At 35.6% G+C, this 15,168-nt stretch overlaps 3 protein-coding genes and 1 long non-coding RNA gene across 4 annotated transcripts; 2 read left to right on the top strand and 2 right to left on the bottom strand.

Annotated features, from left to right (window-relative positions):
- The first annotated feature begins 1,935 nt into the window (after window positions 1–1,935).
- Window positions 1,936–3,580, top strand: LOC108831179 (uncharacterized). The gene is made up of 5 exons (XR_001946305.2): window positions 1,936–2,426; window positions 2,514–2,629; window positions 2,712–2,750; window positions 2,965–3,043; window positions 3,193–3,580. It is a non-coding gene; the product is annotated as an uncharacterized LOC108831179 (long non-coding RNA).
- A 560-nt stretch (window positions 3,581–4,140) lies between these two features.
- Window positions 4,141–5,393, bottom strand: LOC108828638 (actin-depolymerizing factor 7). The gene is made up of 3 exons (XM_018602384.2): window positions 5,265–5,393; window positions 4,769–5,028; window positions 4,141–4,566 (listed from the first exon to the last, which is right to left on the bottom strand). Exons 1-3 carry the CDS (start codon window positions 5,265–5,267, stop codon window positions 4,416–4,418), a joined length of 414 nt encoding a protein of 137 aa, XP_018457886.1. The 5' UTR covers window positions 5,268–5,393; the 3' UTR covers window positions 4,141–4,415.
- A 4,943-nt stretch (window positions 5,394–10,336) lies between these two features.
- On the top strand, window positions 10,337–11,361 carry LOC108823474 (uncharacterized). Its single transcript, XM_018596692.2, has one exon. It carries the CDS (start codon window positions 10,430–10,432, stop codon window positions 11,141–11,143), a length of 714 nt encoding a protein of 237 aa, XP_018452194.2. The 5' UTR covers window positions 10,337–10,429; the 3' UTR covers window positions 11,144–11,361.
- A 115-nt stretch (window positions 11,362–11,476) lies between these two features.
- Window positions 11,477–13,802, bottom strand: LOC108823473 (uncharacterized). Its single transcript, XM_018596691.2, has 2 exons — window positions 13,440–13,802; window positions 11,477–12,939 (listed from the first exon to the last, which is right to left on the bottom strand). The coding sequence occupies exons 1-2, from the start codon at window positions 13,662–13,664 to the stop codon at window positions 11,791–11,793; spliced, it is 1,374 nt and encodes a 457-aa protein (XP_018452193.2). The 5' UTR covers window positions 13,665–13,802; the 3' UTR covers window positions 11,477–11,790.
- Between the last annotated feature and the right edge of the window lie 1,366 nt (window positions 13,803–15,168).

Here is a 15,168-nt window from a genome sequence, read left to right as displayed (position 1 = left end):
GGAATCTTCGGCTTCAAGTCGGCTGTGAGTAAACCGGGCCTCTGCGTGCTTGCCATCGATCAATGTCACAGAGTGTGCATCGATCAATATATATCTCTCTGTACCGACCTCAAACGCTGGTCGATATGGTCATCTAGGGTGAAATCTCTAAAGTGCTCTAAAATGCTCCAAAATCACCATCCTTTCTCCAATCACTCATGAACCTATAAATATGCTATCTAGACTCCAAAACATAATTAATCTATCCGAAAACTCTTATATACTATGGCTAAAATCAGGTAAAATCTACGGATCACTATCTGGACCATTAGATCATACTGAATGAACGTTTGAGATTTGTTTCTTTTTTTCCAATTATTTTTTGAGAGAATTGATCGATACGCTTCTAGTAAGCTTTTAGCGCGAGTTTATAATGTGTTCACTAGGGTTTCTAAAACAGTTCTCGCTGTATTTATCAATTCTCGCTCAGAGAAGATAGATCAGTGGACGAATCTACTTATTCAAGTTCATGTTGGCTAATCTTAAACAAGCATTAAGAGCAATCTTCTAAGATGAATATCACAACTCAAGAATCTATATTTGGGGCTAATCTCTCTTAACCTATTTGAACTCTAAACCTAACAAGGTGATTACTCATACATAGCTAAGCAAAACATCATAAGCATTAAATAAAACTACATAGAATAGATAGATAGAAAATCAGGAGTTTCAAGACAATCTCTGAAGGAGTCTGCTCTTCTCTCCAAAATTCTAAAAAAAACTTTAAACCGTTGCTATGAAAATATGAAAGTGTTGTTTTGTGCTGGTGTATTACCTAATACAATGGTAGAGCACATAAATACTTAGGTCTAAACTCGTCAGGGGCAATTTGATAATTAGATGGAATCTTCGGCTTCAAGTCGGCTGTGAGCAAACCGGGCCTCTGCGTGCTTGCCATCGATCGATGTCACAGAGTGTGCATTGATCAATATATATCTCTCTGTACCGACCTCAAACGCTGGTCGATATGGTCATCTAGGGTGAAATCTCTAAAGTGCTCTAAAATGCTCCAAAATCACCATCCTTTCTCCAATCACTCATGAACCTATAAATATGCTATCTAGACTCCAAAACATAATTAATCTATCCGAAAACTCTTATATACTATGGCTAAAATCAGGTAAAATCTACGGATCACTATCTGGACCATTAGATCATACTGAATGAACGTTTGAGATTTGTTTCTTTTTTCCAATTATTTTTTGAGAACAGATCGTGTTCGAGAGAGAGAGAGAGAGAGAGAGAGAGAGAGAGAGAGAGAGAGAGAGAGAGAGAGAGAGAGAGAGAGAGAGAGAGAGAGAGAGGAGAGGAGAGAGAGAGAGAGAGAGAGAGAGAGAGAGAGAGAGAGAGAGAGAGAGAGAGAGAGAGAGAGAGAGCAATCTTAAACTCTAAACCTAACAAGGTGATTACTCATACATAGCTAAGCAAAACATCATAAGCATTAAATAAAACTACATAGAATAGATAGATAGAAAATCAGGAGTTTCAAGACAATCTCTGAAGGAGTCTGCTCTTCTCTCCAAAATTCTAAAAAAAACTTTAAACCGTTTGCTATGAAAATATGAAAGCATTGTTTTGTGCTGGTGTATTGCCTAATACAATGGTAGAGCCCATAAATACTTAGGTCTAAACTCGTCAGGGGCAATTTGATAATTAGATGGAATCTTCGGCTTCAAGTCGGCTGTGAGCAAACCGGGCCTCTGCGTACTTGCCATCGATCGATGTCACAGAGTGTGCATCGATCAATATATATCTCTCTGTACCGACCTCAAACGCTGGTCGATATGTTCATCTAGGGTGAAATCTCTAAAGTGCTCTAAAATGTTCCAAAATCACCATCCTTTCTCCAATCACTCATGAACCTATAAATATGCTATCTAGATTCCAAAACATAATTAATCTATCCGAAAACTCTTATATACTATGGCTAAAATCAGGTAAAATCTACGGATCACTATCTGAGATTTGTTTATTTTTTCCAATTATTTTTTGAGAACAGATCGTGTTCGAGAGAGAGAGAGAGAGAGAGATGATTGGGTAAGCTGTGCTCAACGCCCTAGCAAACCCCGGCCTCCTTCTCTTCCTCTTCCTCGTAGGCCTCGAGATTGATCTGAAACCTCTCCGCCGCACCAGCCAAAAAGTGATTTCCATCGCAACCGCCAGAATGCTCCTTCCTTCCGCGATGGGCGTCGGAGTGGGCTTTCCAGATGCTTCTCAAGGAGATGTCCGGTTCGAATCAAACCAACAACGCAAAATTGCGAGTTTTTGTCCTTCAATTCTGTTTTTGAAGGAACCCACACAAAAGAAGGCCGTTGCTTCTACCCAACGGGAGTGTTGCAAAGAAATCAAAAAATGAATCATCTTCCCAGGAGGAATCTTCTGATGAGGTTAATTTCTGGTTACTACCCAAGCTTTTGCCTGCTCTTCTTGGCTTGTTTCTTAACACTTTAAACTGTTGTTACCTTCTCTTTCAGAAAGAAGTTGCTGTTACAAACCTGCACCTAAGGCTAAAGAAGATACCAAGAGTGCTAAAAAGGATAGTAGTAGCGATGAATCCCGCTCCGATGAGGAAGAAACCCCAAAGAAAAAGGTTTGCTATGCATCCTGCCTATTATTTTATTGCATGTTTCTTTTACTTGTTGATGGAAAGTTACTCCTTTTTATGAAAACAGAGCTCTGATGTTGAAATGGTGGATGCTGAGATGAAACAGGTAAATAATATTCCCTTCTCTTAACATTGTAGTTGCTGTAATCTCTTTCTGTATCTTGCTTAGAATTTTAATTTTTGTTTCATGCTTCGTCGTTCAGCCAACGAAGGTACAAGAACGTTTTAGTAACTCTTGGCTAAAGTTCATAGTGTGAGTTTTTTTATTAATAAGTGTAGCTAATTGATATACCTAATTTTTCTTGTTTCTCTCAATGCAGCCGGAAAACTTGCTTCTTGATGCTCAAGGAAATCTGAAAGTCTGGTTTTGGATTCAGTGCCTTATCCCAACAAGTCATGGTAGGTAAACCACTGAATTTGTCTCTTACCATCATTTTTATTTGCCTGAGTTCCTACTGAGTTGTTGTTGATTACTGTCTTGCTTATAGAATGGATATTAATCTCTGATTTTCTAAAAAGATGTTGCTTTGTTTTTGAAAAAAATACAGGCCAGAACAAAAGCTTGTGAAGGATAGTTTCATCATCAGGAAACCAACCAAGATCCACTCTCCTGAAGAAATACTGAGAGTTAAAGAAGATTGACAAGTACATATACCATGTATCGAGCATACAAGGCGACGGAGAAACTCTGATGTATGTAGCAGACGAGTCGATAGAAGTCAATTCCTGTGACTAGGTGATGCGACGACAACACTCTCAAGGCGGATGCTCTGGAGGCTGGAGGCCTAGTTTTTTTTTTTTTGGTCAAAAGGCTTAGTTTAAGTTTTGGTTAATTATGTTTTGGCTAATTATGTTTTGGTTTAATGTTTTAATTTGTTTGGTTTAATGTGTTATACTGAATTTAATCAATAAATAAAATTTTATTTTAAAATTAAATTAATTTTCGATTTTATTTTGAATTATGTTTTTCATAAACTTTCAGATTTTTTTTTGACCAAACTTTCAGATAATTAAAAAACAAATTAATAACATGAAATATTTGCTATCTTTGCTATTGAAAAAATCAAATTAATGAGTTTTAATAACATTTGTATTATGTTATTATTAACAATTGCATACAAACTAATGCTATTGTTGAATATTTAACTATAGCATACCGATAAACCACTATTAAAAGTATCGGACTTATTATAACGGGCTATGTCAGAGCGGCTAAGAAAACGCTATTATACATAACTTATAGAGTTTTATGACCGCTATTAATATCCATATTTCCTGTAGTGAATCAACCAACTGAACAACTACCTTGTTCTCTCGGCTTTCATATATTTGCTTTTAATCTATTTACCTAGCCTAATCTAGAGTTTTGAGTTTATTGTGTGTGGATTCGATCTCTAAGTTCTACAACTGAACCTTTTATTTGAAACAGTAAAGTCATTCCTTAGTATAATTTAAGTGATATCACCTCATTCACAGATATCTACTTCTTTAAAATTGTGATAAAGAGAAATAATATATTTTATTTTACAACGAAAAGTATGCAACTATTACACAAAAACCTACATGGTTTTGAGCTTCTCCAAAGCCAATGTATTAAAGACATGTCATGTAAAATGTAAAAAGAAAAGAAAGGAAATATTTAAGATGAACAAGAATGAATGAAACCATGCAAGAAAGTTACAAAATTTCATGGAGATCAGCTTTTTAATTTAAATGATGATGATGTATCATTTATGAATGGATATATTATAAGAATCAGACATAAATGAATCTAGAGAGCTCGGCTTTTGATGATGTCGAAACTCATCTCGCTCGGGTCCGTGGCTTGTAACTCCACTTGAATTCCATCCAATTCTCTTTTAAACCTGTCCTTCGAGCTGGCATACACCATTTTCATCCTCACCCTCGATGAATCTGGTGACCTACAATATATGTACATACATCATCCAATACAATCATTTTTATGTTTGATAACATCATCCAATACAATCATTTTTATGTTTGATAACATCTAACCATGACATTCAATCCAAGTGTTTTGAGCTACACATGTTCAAATCCGCATTATGCATGATATATGTTTCATAACATAAAAACGTGTGTTTCATAAGGGTTTTGTAATACCATGCTATGAAGAAGATCTTGCTCTTCTGGCAATTCTCAGCAGTGGTGAAGTCAAAGTCAAAGACAGCATAGCGACACTCGTTGGCAGGTAGGGAATTGGAGAAATCGTCGTAGTTTTCCTCAGGACTTCCCAGCTTTTCCACCACCACTTGTTGTCCGTCTATCCTGAATATTATGAACCTATAGTTTCTTTTCGATTTTAGCTCCAAAAACTTGAGCTTACATTCGTCTTCCACCGCCATTCCCGACGCCGCGTTCGCCTTTTGAGTTCATATAAAAAGTTTAAGGTACAAATATAGACGGATAAGTCGTAGTTCCAAGATATATGGTTGTGTTAGTGTATGAGAAAAGAAACCATTATAGTATGTAAAATATTGAATTGAGGCATAACAAGAAACAATGTTTTTTTTTTGTTTTTTGCTAAAATTTGGAACAAGAAACAATGTTCAAACGTCTATAACACAATTTTCGCCACAAAGAGAATGAGAGAACATACCATTGCGTTTGGTTGATGGAGGCAAGAGAGATGGGACTTTTTGTTTTGTTTTCTTTTGTTTTTGTTTTTTGTCCTCGTTTGTGGGAGCACAGATTCTATAGTTTGATTTGAATAGGCCAACGGAGAAGAACCCGGACAACCTCTCCTCCTTTTAACCATTAAACCCACACCTTTTCTTCCTCTCTATCTTTCAAATTCACTTAAGCATCCTTTATTTCCACTCTAATTTTAGAATATTTTTACTTTTCTTCTTATCCATCTGTGTTAAGGACTATATATGTCTAGCATTTGGTTGACATAACCATTTGCGGTTTAAATCAATTGGTTCTTGCTCGGTTGGATCGATTTAGCAATTATCTGAAACAGAATTGGTTATGTGGTTCCATTACATAACATTTATTGTAACATTCCAGTTTATAATATATAGTGAAAATCTTAATGGAATTGATTTAGTTACATATGTCATCAAAATATCACATATTCAGGAAAATACTGCGTGTTCAGGATGGGTGATATATTGAAAAGTAATTCGTAATATCATACGAGTGAGCCGAAATACAGAGAAAATTGTGTGGTAATGCAGTCGTTAAACAAGTCTTATGGGCCTCTAAAAAATTAATGCACATGGGGTACACAAATCAAATGAGCAAATGTGGTAGGTTCACTAGCTGCGAGCAGCTGAGGCGTTATATTCGAGTCGAACCCATTCGTGTTGAATCATGTGTAGGCTCACACTATCATGAGTGAAGATATTGGGGCACTGACACTGGGTTCTTTGAGAGGGGTTAAATTTTTACATTTTGATTTATTATATAGAATAAAAAGACTAATATAATTGATTTGGCTAACTATGTCATCAAAATGCACTTACCTGTTGAGTCATACATCAAAAAAAATCTTCAGAATTAAGCATATTTGAGCTGGGGTAATGAAAAGATAAATGACCTAATGAGAAGTGGTTCACGATATCATGCGAGTGAGGCCAAAGCACTAAAAAAGTCATTGTGATTGCAAGGTCAGTAGATAAGTTTTTTAAACCTCCAACAAAAAATTGGTAAATTTGTTTATGTCTACAATATTATCTTGCCAAAAATACTTTAAATTATTGAAGTTATTGATACAACTCAATAGCGTAACACAATAACAAAAAAAAATTAGTCAATTTATTACAACTAAGAGAGAAGATTTCTCAAGAAAACTTGTCAAATTCAAAAATTATCAAACATTACATGATTAAGTTCAAAGATATAACACTTTCACTAGAAGTCTAAGACTTTTCGGAAGACTTAAATTTCAAACGGGAAATTCAAAGTAGAAAATTAAAATATAAGATGGAACCGTAGAAAATTAAATTTTAAGCTGGAAACTCAAATTTTAAATGAAATTTAAAAAGTTGATCTTATGATCTAAGAAGACACATTAACTCATAAGATTTGATATTCTTGAAGTTACTTTATAATTTTGAAAGTTAAAAATATATATATTGAAGATACAAGTTTTACAAAAACTAACGTAGAAGACTTCCCCATAAGTCTTTTCTCATTAGCTAGAAACATTAATAAACATGAATGTTGGTAACCTCATAATTATCAACATTTAACTTATGAATTTCATTTATGAGTTACAATATCAACTAATATACATGAATTAACAAGAAAATGTTAAAAAGTATTTTAAATTTTATAGGAAATAAAATTTTATCACACATTGACTTAAAAAACTTCCACGGAAATCTTCCGCCAGAAGACTTCTAAGAAATCTTCCATATAGGTCACTTTGCAATTGGAAATTTACAAATGAAGACTTCCAAAAAAGTCTACTCTACAACAAACTTCTTTGGAAGTCTTCATTTGTAAATATTGGTTTACTTTTGTTTTTGAAAAAAAGATCTCGAAAATACCAAAAGAGATTTCCGGTAAGTCTTCTAGGATAAACATGTTATTTTTACAATTGACCTAATTGTATCAGAAATTTGAATTTTTTAGAAGATTTACATGGATTGAACTTTATTAGAGATCCAATATTGAACATGTTTCTCTGATACCACATATAAAGTTCAATTCCTTCATTCAAAAAAAAAGTTCAATCCTCAAAATTTGGATTTGAGCAAACATTATGGGGAAATGTAACGGTTATGGTGTTGAGGAAAACATGAACGCCATCTTCTCATGTTGAGGAAAACATTTAGTTGAGGAAGAATGCTTTTTTAAGAAAAGTTAGTCAAATTCAAAAAAGATCAAACACTACATAAGTTTAAATATACAACATTTTCACTAGAAGCTTTATAGGAAGTCTTGAAGTTACATAACATTTTTGAAAGTTAAAAACATATCTTAAAGTTACTTAACAAGTTTACAAAAACTAGTATAGAAGACTTCCGTGGAAGTCTTCTCGAATTAGGTAGAAACATCAATAAACATAAATATTGGTAACTTCATAATTAAAACCAGTTAACTTATGAATTTCATTCAGGAACCTAAATATCGATTAATATACATGAATTAACAAGAAAATGTTATAAAATCTTTATAGTTTTAGAAAAATGAAAGTTTATTAAACATTTACGCAGAAGATTTTCACGGAAGTCACCTGGTAAACTTCTAGAAAGTTACCTATTTAGATCATTTTTGCAATTGAAAAATTACAAAGGAAGACTTCCAAATAAGTCTATTCTAAAACAGATTTCTTTGGAAGTCTTCCTTTGTAAATATTGGTTTACTTTTGTTAACAAGAAAAAATCTCTAAAATACCAGAGAAGACTTCCCGGTAAGTTTTCTAGGATAAACATGTTAGCTTTGCATTTGACCGGATTGTGTCCGAAATTTGACTTTTCCTAGACGACTTCCAAGGAAGTCTTCCAGCAGAAAAATAACCATAAAATTTAGAATCAAAATCTTGGGTTTTTGGATGAATATGGAGATAAAGTGAAAGAGATCTTGTTTTTAGTTCATAAGAATTGAGAAAGAAGAAGTGTATATCGATTTTAGGTGCATTAAGAGCTTCAAATTGGTTGTTCATGGTGGTTGGTGTATTGATGGCAGTGGTAATCTTGCAAGTTCTTGAAGATGATGAGATTGAGAGAGTAAAAATACCATTTTCGAAAAAAAGAAAAAATTAATGGTATTTTCGTGAATAATCTGAACTTTTAGGGTGAATAGGACAAATGAAATTTCCAAAAAAAACATAGGTTAGTTTTGTGTTTAACTTTGAGTTTTGAGTCATTTTTTTAAATAGCCCATTAATTATTTTAAATTTCATGATTAATATAAATATAAATTAATTAAGATAAATTATTAACAGCAATATTATTAAAATTAATTATTCATTCTAAAATCATGAAAAATGATATATAAATAAAACCATTTCTCTAATAATAATAATATAGATAGTGAATTTTTGGCTTTATAAAAGTCACCTTATTATTGATTATGAAAAAAAACATAAGCTTTGTTTTTAAACTAACATGTTTTTGGCTATAGAGGTGATCTCAATGTATTTGATCCCTGTTCGGAAATGCAGCTTCTGCAGACGATTTTCGAGCTATTAAATGATCGGGGGTCTACAGGCGATTTGGTTCTATGCAGAGGATTAGGCGGTGTGGTAGAAAAATTGAGTTTTTTGTTAATCTAAAATCGAGAATCAGTTATATGTGATAGATCTACAAAATTAAAGTGCAAAACTACAGTTAAAATCCAAAAGATTTAAAGATTATGCAGAAAAATCTATGACGGTTGCAAAAATTTGTGCCAGAAATCGCGAAATCCTAGAAAATTCTGAAGAAGATGATGAATCATTTACATAACTGCCACTCATTTAAAAAAGTCAAAAATAAGAAAAATCAAGCTTATAATTAATCAAACCGGAGTTGGAAGGAAACAAGATAATATCATAACCACCAGACAACACATCCTTTTGTTGTTGTTTTTTTTTGCTAAAAATCCTTTTGTTGTTTTACATACATAATATAATATATAAACAAAAAAATCACCGATTAATTTTCATATAGGCCTTGATTTTTTTTATTAGACGTTAGGTTCAATCCGAATGCCGACTATATTTTTTCAAACATCGTAGAAATTTTTTTGGATGTAGTTTCGAACATCGTAGATCTTTGTTTGGATATTCTCACTCTACATAATTGAAGGCTTGAAGCTACACCTATTGGTTACTACATCAATTTCCCCATTGCAGCATACCTGGCCCTGAAAATAACTTAGTTTGATCATATCCTAAATATGGGGAAAAGTGTCTATTCCGACCCGAACACTTTCGATCATACCAAATACGACCCGAATAAATGGTCAGTGTCAAATACGATCTGAACTTAATTAAAATTCAAAAAAACTATTCGAACTTCTTAAAATGTGCCTAAATCTATATTAACTCTAACAGAAGTTAGTCAACCGTTAACAAGATAAAACAACGTCGTTCTTGAGTCCTGGAATGAACATATATTAAAAATATATATATCAAAACGACGTCGTTTTATTTTATTAACAATTGACTCATTTCTGTTAGAATCAGTGTAAATTTAGGCGCATTTTAAAAAATCCAGGTAATTTTTAAAAATTATAATGGAGTTAAGGTCGTGTTTGGCACCGACCATGTGTTCGGGTCGTATTTGGTACCACCGAAATTATTTGGGTCGAAATAGACACTTTTTCATGTGTATCAAAACGATGTTGTTTTATCTTAAAAACGGTTAACTAATTTCTGTTAGAATCAATGTAGATTTAGGCACGTTTTAAAAAAAATTAGGTTGATTTTTTAGATTTTAGTTGAGTTTAGATCGTATTTAACACTGATCATTTGTTTGGATTGTATTTGGCACGATCGAAATTGTTCGGGTCGGAATATGCACCTCCCCCCCCCACCCCCCCCCTCTAAATATGAGTATTTTTCTTCCATTTAAGAAATAATTTCCTCTTTGATGGTAATCTCTCGTCAGTTAACATTTTAAAGTAGACAACAGACAACAAACCCCACCGGTTCTGCGCAATCATCCACGTATCTTAACCTCTTCCATTCATCCTGCACGTGTCCATTTCTTTACTCTCATTTAACTTCAGCCGAAACTGTTCAGTTACCACATTTCCCTAAGAAAGAAAACCAAAACGCAGCCCTCGTCCTCTTCTCAGAAACAAGCTTACACAAACCCCGAAACCATGTCTGGAGGTGTCGGTCCGACTTATAACGACATAGCCTTGCCAAAAGACGAACACCATCACGCTGTCGGAAAAACGACCGGGTTCTTTTCGTTCCGGCAACTAAACGTCCTCGCGGTAATCCTCGTCCTCTCCGCGAGCGGTCTCGTCACAATAATAGATTTTCTATTCGCACTCCTCACCTTCATCTACTTCTTCTTCATCTCCAAAGTAGTCTTCCCTCCACACGAGAATCCGAACCGAGACGCTCCTCTCACAAGCTCCACCAACAAGTTCTTCCGTTTCTATGTAGCTTGCGCAGGAATCGTCGGCCTCTTACTTCCCATCTGCTACATCTTCGAAGGACTCCTCGAGGACGATAAACGTGGTGTGAGCGCAGCTGCGCCGCACGTGTTCCTTCTTGCGAGTCAGGTTTTCATGGAAGGATTAGCGGCCACGTTTGGCTTCTCTTCTCCAGCTCGAATCCTCGTGCCGATCGTTTACAACGCTAGGAGGGTCCTTACTCTCGTAGAGTGGATTATGGACGAGTTCTCAAGGGAATCTACTAAGTATGGGACGGGGGTGGGGACCATTTCGGCGCGGCGGATGTATGCCGGGAAAGTTTTGGCGGCGGTGAACTTAGTGGTTTGGTCGTTTAATCTCTTTGGTGTTCTGATCCCGGTTTATCTACCGAGAGCTTTTGAGAGGTATTACGGTTCTAGCAAGGAGAATTGAGAGTCTGGTTAAGATCAATTCCAGCTTTTGTTGTTTAATTAGTCCGGTTCGGTTGTAGGATTAACCGTGACCTAAAAGTGAATTTAAGGGTTTTGTTGTTTAATCTCTTTGGTTATCTGATACCGGTTTATCTCTTGAGAGCTTTAGAATAAGGTATTAGCCGGTTTAATCTCCGCAACTTTTGTTGTCTTTTTGTTTAATCAGTCCGGTTTGGTTTAGTGTTAGTCTTGATCTGGATGTTGTTTCTTTCTTTCCTCTTTTACCATCTTTGAAGTATTCAGTTTCTGTATTTCATGTTTTTATTAGAGTTCTTTTTAGACCAATAATATAATATCAAACAAAAGAAATGTAATTTTATTTCACAACGAATTATCGATGTATCAATGGCGACGAGAGATGAAATAGTATTCCAAGGGTTCCTAATTACATCAGTACAGAAGTCGTTCTTACAACAACTGCAAAACCAAAGCTAACTAGCTTATTTATTCAGTGTATAAATATAAGTTGTCAGAACCCAATATCTTACCTTTGGCTTCACCATCTCACTGAGCCATGTTCAATGGTTTGTTATACGGATTCTTATATATATATATATATATATATATAGTCTTTAGTAATGTAGAAGAAGCTACTTTTGTTAGCTTAACTCAAGATCGTAACCCCGGGAAGAAACTCCAGCTGTTTCCCGCGACTTTCTCACTATTCTCCTCTTTCGTGTTATCAAATTTGAATTCTTTGCTAGATCCAACCGAGGAGGAACTGAGCTGATGGATCCTCTGCTGTTGTTCGGTCTCTCTATCTACCGACAATCTCTCTATGCTTCTTCTCTCATCTTTCTCAATCCGGTCATTGTTGTTCATTCTGTCATGTGATCTGTTCAGCTTGGTCGCAAGACAGCGTGCAACGTCTTCGCCGGTTAACTCAAACGAGACTCTGTGATCCGCTACAATGACTTCAGAGCCATGATCCGAATTAGGCAGAGACTCGACCTCAGAGATGTGTGGCCACGCAGTGTTGTTTCCAGAGACCATCCCTGGACCATTTGGTGTCAATGCGCCTGAACCCATCCCTGAACCGTGGCCAACAGGGGTGATTGATCCAGAACCGAACCTGGATCCCCATTTACGAGCAGTGAAATGCTCAAAACCAAGGAACTTCGGCGGCTCGCCGATACGAAACTCAACCATGGGTGATTTACCACCGGGGTAAGGAGAAGATGTACCGGAGTTCGAAACCACGGAGCCCGGGGAGATTAAGTTACCACCACCAGGACTCCCCGGACACACTTGGTTAGACCGAAACTCGTAATGCGAAGACGAGAACTTCTGATTCCTGTCGCCGCAGCTGCTATCCCTCCGAGTAAGCTCCAAGGAAGACGTAAGCAGCTGAGCAAAGGGGACTTCAGGGGAAGAAGGTGTGGTTATGTGAAGGACTGAAGATTCCGGAGGTGGAGTGAACGAGGCGGTGGATGGTTCGGTTATCAATGCGGAGAAGACCGGAGGAGTGACGGGTTGAGTTTCGTTAGCATATGGTCCAGCAGAGAAGACGGATTGAGGTTCTTTAGGGGAGAATGTGTTGCTTGTAACAGGGGTGTGAGAGACGGATGAAGGATCAGACTGAAGAAAGGAAGCTGGAGATGAAGGAGGTGCTATCGCAGTGGTTGAGTTTTGGATTAAAATCGCCGGAGCTCCGGATGCAGTGGGTTCAGGTACAAGAGCGGCGTTACCAATCCGTGTGTTGTTCTTTTGAGATCCAAAACAGGAGTTTAAGCTCCAACAGTTTCCCCACCTTCTCTTCTGTAAAGTCAAACACCAATAAATTAGATTCCTTGTACTTGTAAACTAACACTCTTGATAAACCAAAGTAGTTTGAAATAAAGAGAGAACATAATAACTTAATGCTATTATGAACATAACTTTACAAAGTACTTTTTGTTGACCGTTGTAATCATGAACTGAATGCTATTATGACCTTGTAAAGCCAATTAGACTGAAAAAAGGTAAAGAATTTACCTTTATCAATCAAGCAAATAAGTGTCTTTCTTTTTTTTACCTTTTACGAGAATATAAAGTAAAAGAAAATCATAAAAGTCGTTGAAACCAAGAAAAAAGTAAATCACCCAAACTGAATCTTAGCTGCTCTGATCTACAATTGTTACTGTAATAGCAATCAAACAAAAAAAAAAGCTACAGATCTCAGAATCACGATCTGAGGGTTTGACACAACACTACTGATCTATAAACACATTTCCAACTCGGAAAATTAATAAAAAAAGAAGAAGAAGCTGGAGGTGTACCTGCACAGACGAAGGCTGAACACGAGACTCTGCGGTGACGATGGCAGTAGCGGCGGCGTTCACAGTCTCAACGCTGTTTCTCATCTTCGGCTCAGATCCACCCACAATAACATTAAGATTTAGTACTACTACTTGGATCTCGAAAGACAAATTAAAAAAAAAGTAAATCAAAAGCAAAGTGTAGTGTATAATGAATGAAATGAGATTTGAGAGTCGCTCTCTCATCTCTCCCGAAAGGGTCCCACTCTTTCTCTCCCGTCATTATCTTGTCCAGCTTTCATTCAATTTTCCACATGCTCTTGCCACATCAGCAGTATACACTGTTCGATCCCACGCTCTTTCCTTGCTTTTTTTTGAAACATTTACAATAGAATCACTTTTCTGGTTTATTATTAGAAAGATTTAACTCAATATAATCAAAACAAAAGCTGCCCAAATTAGGAAAATAGATTCTGAATGATAGTTGAGGCCCAGAAGTTGTCATTGGTGGAGTGGTGAGACGAAATTGCTCTTGGGTCTGACACAATCTTTGGCGAAATGCAAAGAATTGTACGATGAAAGGATTCTGTGGCAAATACCGTAAGAAAGTGTTCGACGCGACGGCGTACCTCTAGTACTAGTCCTCTTTTCCTCCACACGTTTCTTCCTAAGGGCATCTATTTTATCCTAAAAACCCGAATCGAAATCTAGATCGAAATAGTTAAATATCCGAACGGGTAATAATTTAGGAGAAACTAGATATTCGAACTCGAACCGGTAATATCTGAATCTGAGTAGATATTCGAACATATGTATATTTATCTTTATATTTCTAGTTTATATTTTTCATTTTATATATATATATAATTACGGACAAAATGTTTTGATATTCACTTAAAATGAATATTATGCTTTTTGTTTCATGTATTAAAAAAAGTTACATCTAAATTCTAAAAATAATAGCCAAACTTATGTCTCTTTATTTTTGAAGTGTTACCTTCAAAACTATTAATCATTCAATTTATTAATAATTAAAAAAATCAGTTAATCGAAAGCTAAATATTTAAACGCAAGAAACTAAAAATGAAAATTTAAATTTTTTTCTTTCAAAATTTAAACATTCGAATCCGACCCAAAATAATTTCACCTAAATTAAAAATATCTGAACCCAACTCGAAGTATCCAAACGGTTCTATATTTCTATACCAAAATACTCGAAAATCTTAAATATCCAACCCAACTCGAACGGATATCCGAACGTCCATCCCTGTTTTTTACGGTTAATGTCAGGACAGCTTGGACACACTATCAACAAAAATGCATCGGTAAAGAAACTGAAATATTTATTAATTTAAATTAGTGGAACTGTGTAATCAGAGCCCTTGAAATCATTAAGGGTTTGCTTGGGTTGTGTACTGGAATCAGTGGGAGCATAGTGGCCGATTTTGAAGTTCTTCTACAGTTTCTCCATGCACTGGAGCGCTAGAAGATGCATTCCCAAAGTTTTTTTTTTTTTTTTTTTTTAATAATTATATTGATCCATCCCTCTCAAGGGTATTTCGGAAAAAATGACAACCCTAACGCGGCTGTTCGCCGGAGAAACGGCTGAGTCTAGGTTACAGGCAAGGAACTGATATGTGGCTAATGTTCTCAATCCCCTGAAGGGCAGCTATGGCTGATTTCAAGTGGCTGATTTTGTTTTCAAACCCAAATCAGAAACACATTTCGAGATTTGGTTCCCAATATCATT

Source organism: Raphanus sativus, chromosome 9, assembly GCF_000801105.2.
Source record: "Raphanus sativus cultivar WK10039 chromosome 9, ASM80110v3, whole genome shotgun sequence".
In the NCBI taxonomy this organism is placed as follows: domain Eukaryota; kingdom Viridiplantae; phylum Streptophyta; class Magnoliopsida; order Brassicales; family Brassicaceae; genus Raphanus; species Raphanus sativus.
The sequence above is the reverse complement of the archived record's forward strand: the minus strand, read 5'-3'. Positions and strand labels throughout refer to the sequence as shown.

Excerpts from the sequence above, each read along its gene's own strand:
- LOC108823473 (XM_018596691.2), bottom strand. The coding sequence starts at position 13,664 with ATGAGAGAGCGACTCTCAAATCTCATTTCATTCATTATACACTACACT. Across the intron at positions 12,940-13,439 it reads TTCAGCCTTCGTCTGTGCAG|AAGAGAAGGTGGGGAAACTG; the intron begins GTACACCTCCAG and ends TTGACTTTACAG.
- LOC108828638 (XM_018602384.2), bottom strand. Across the intron at positions 4,567-4,768 it reads AAGATCTTCTTCATAGCATG|GTCACCAGATTCATCGAGGG; the intron begins GTATTACAAAAC and ends CATATATTGTAG.
- LOC108823474 (XM_018596692.2), top strand. The coding sequence starts at position 10,430 with ATGTCTGGAGGTGTCGGTCCGACTTATAACGACATAGCCTTGCCAAAA.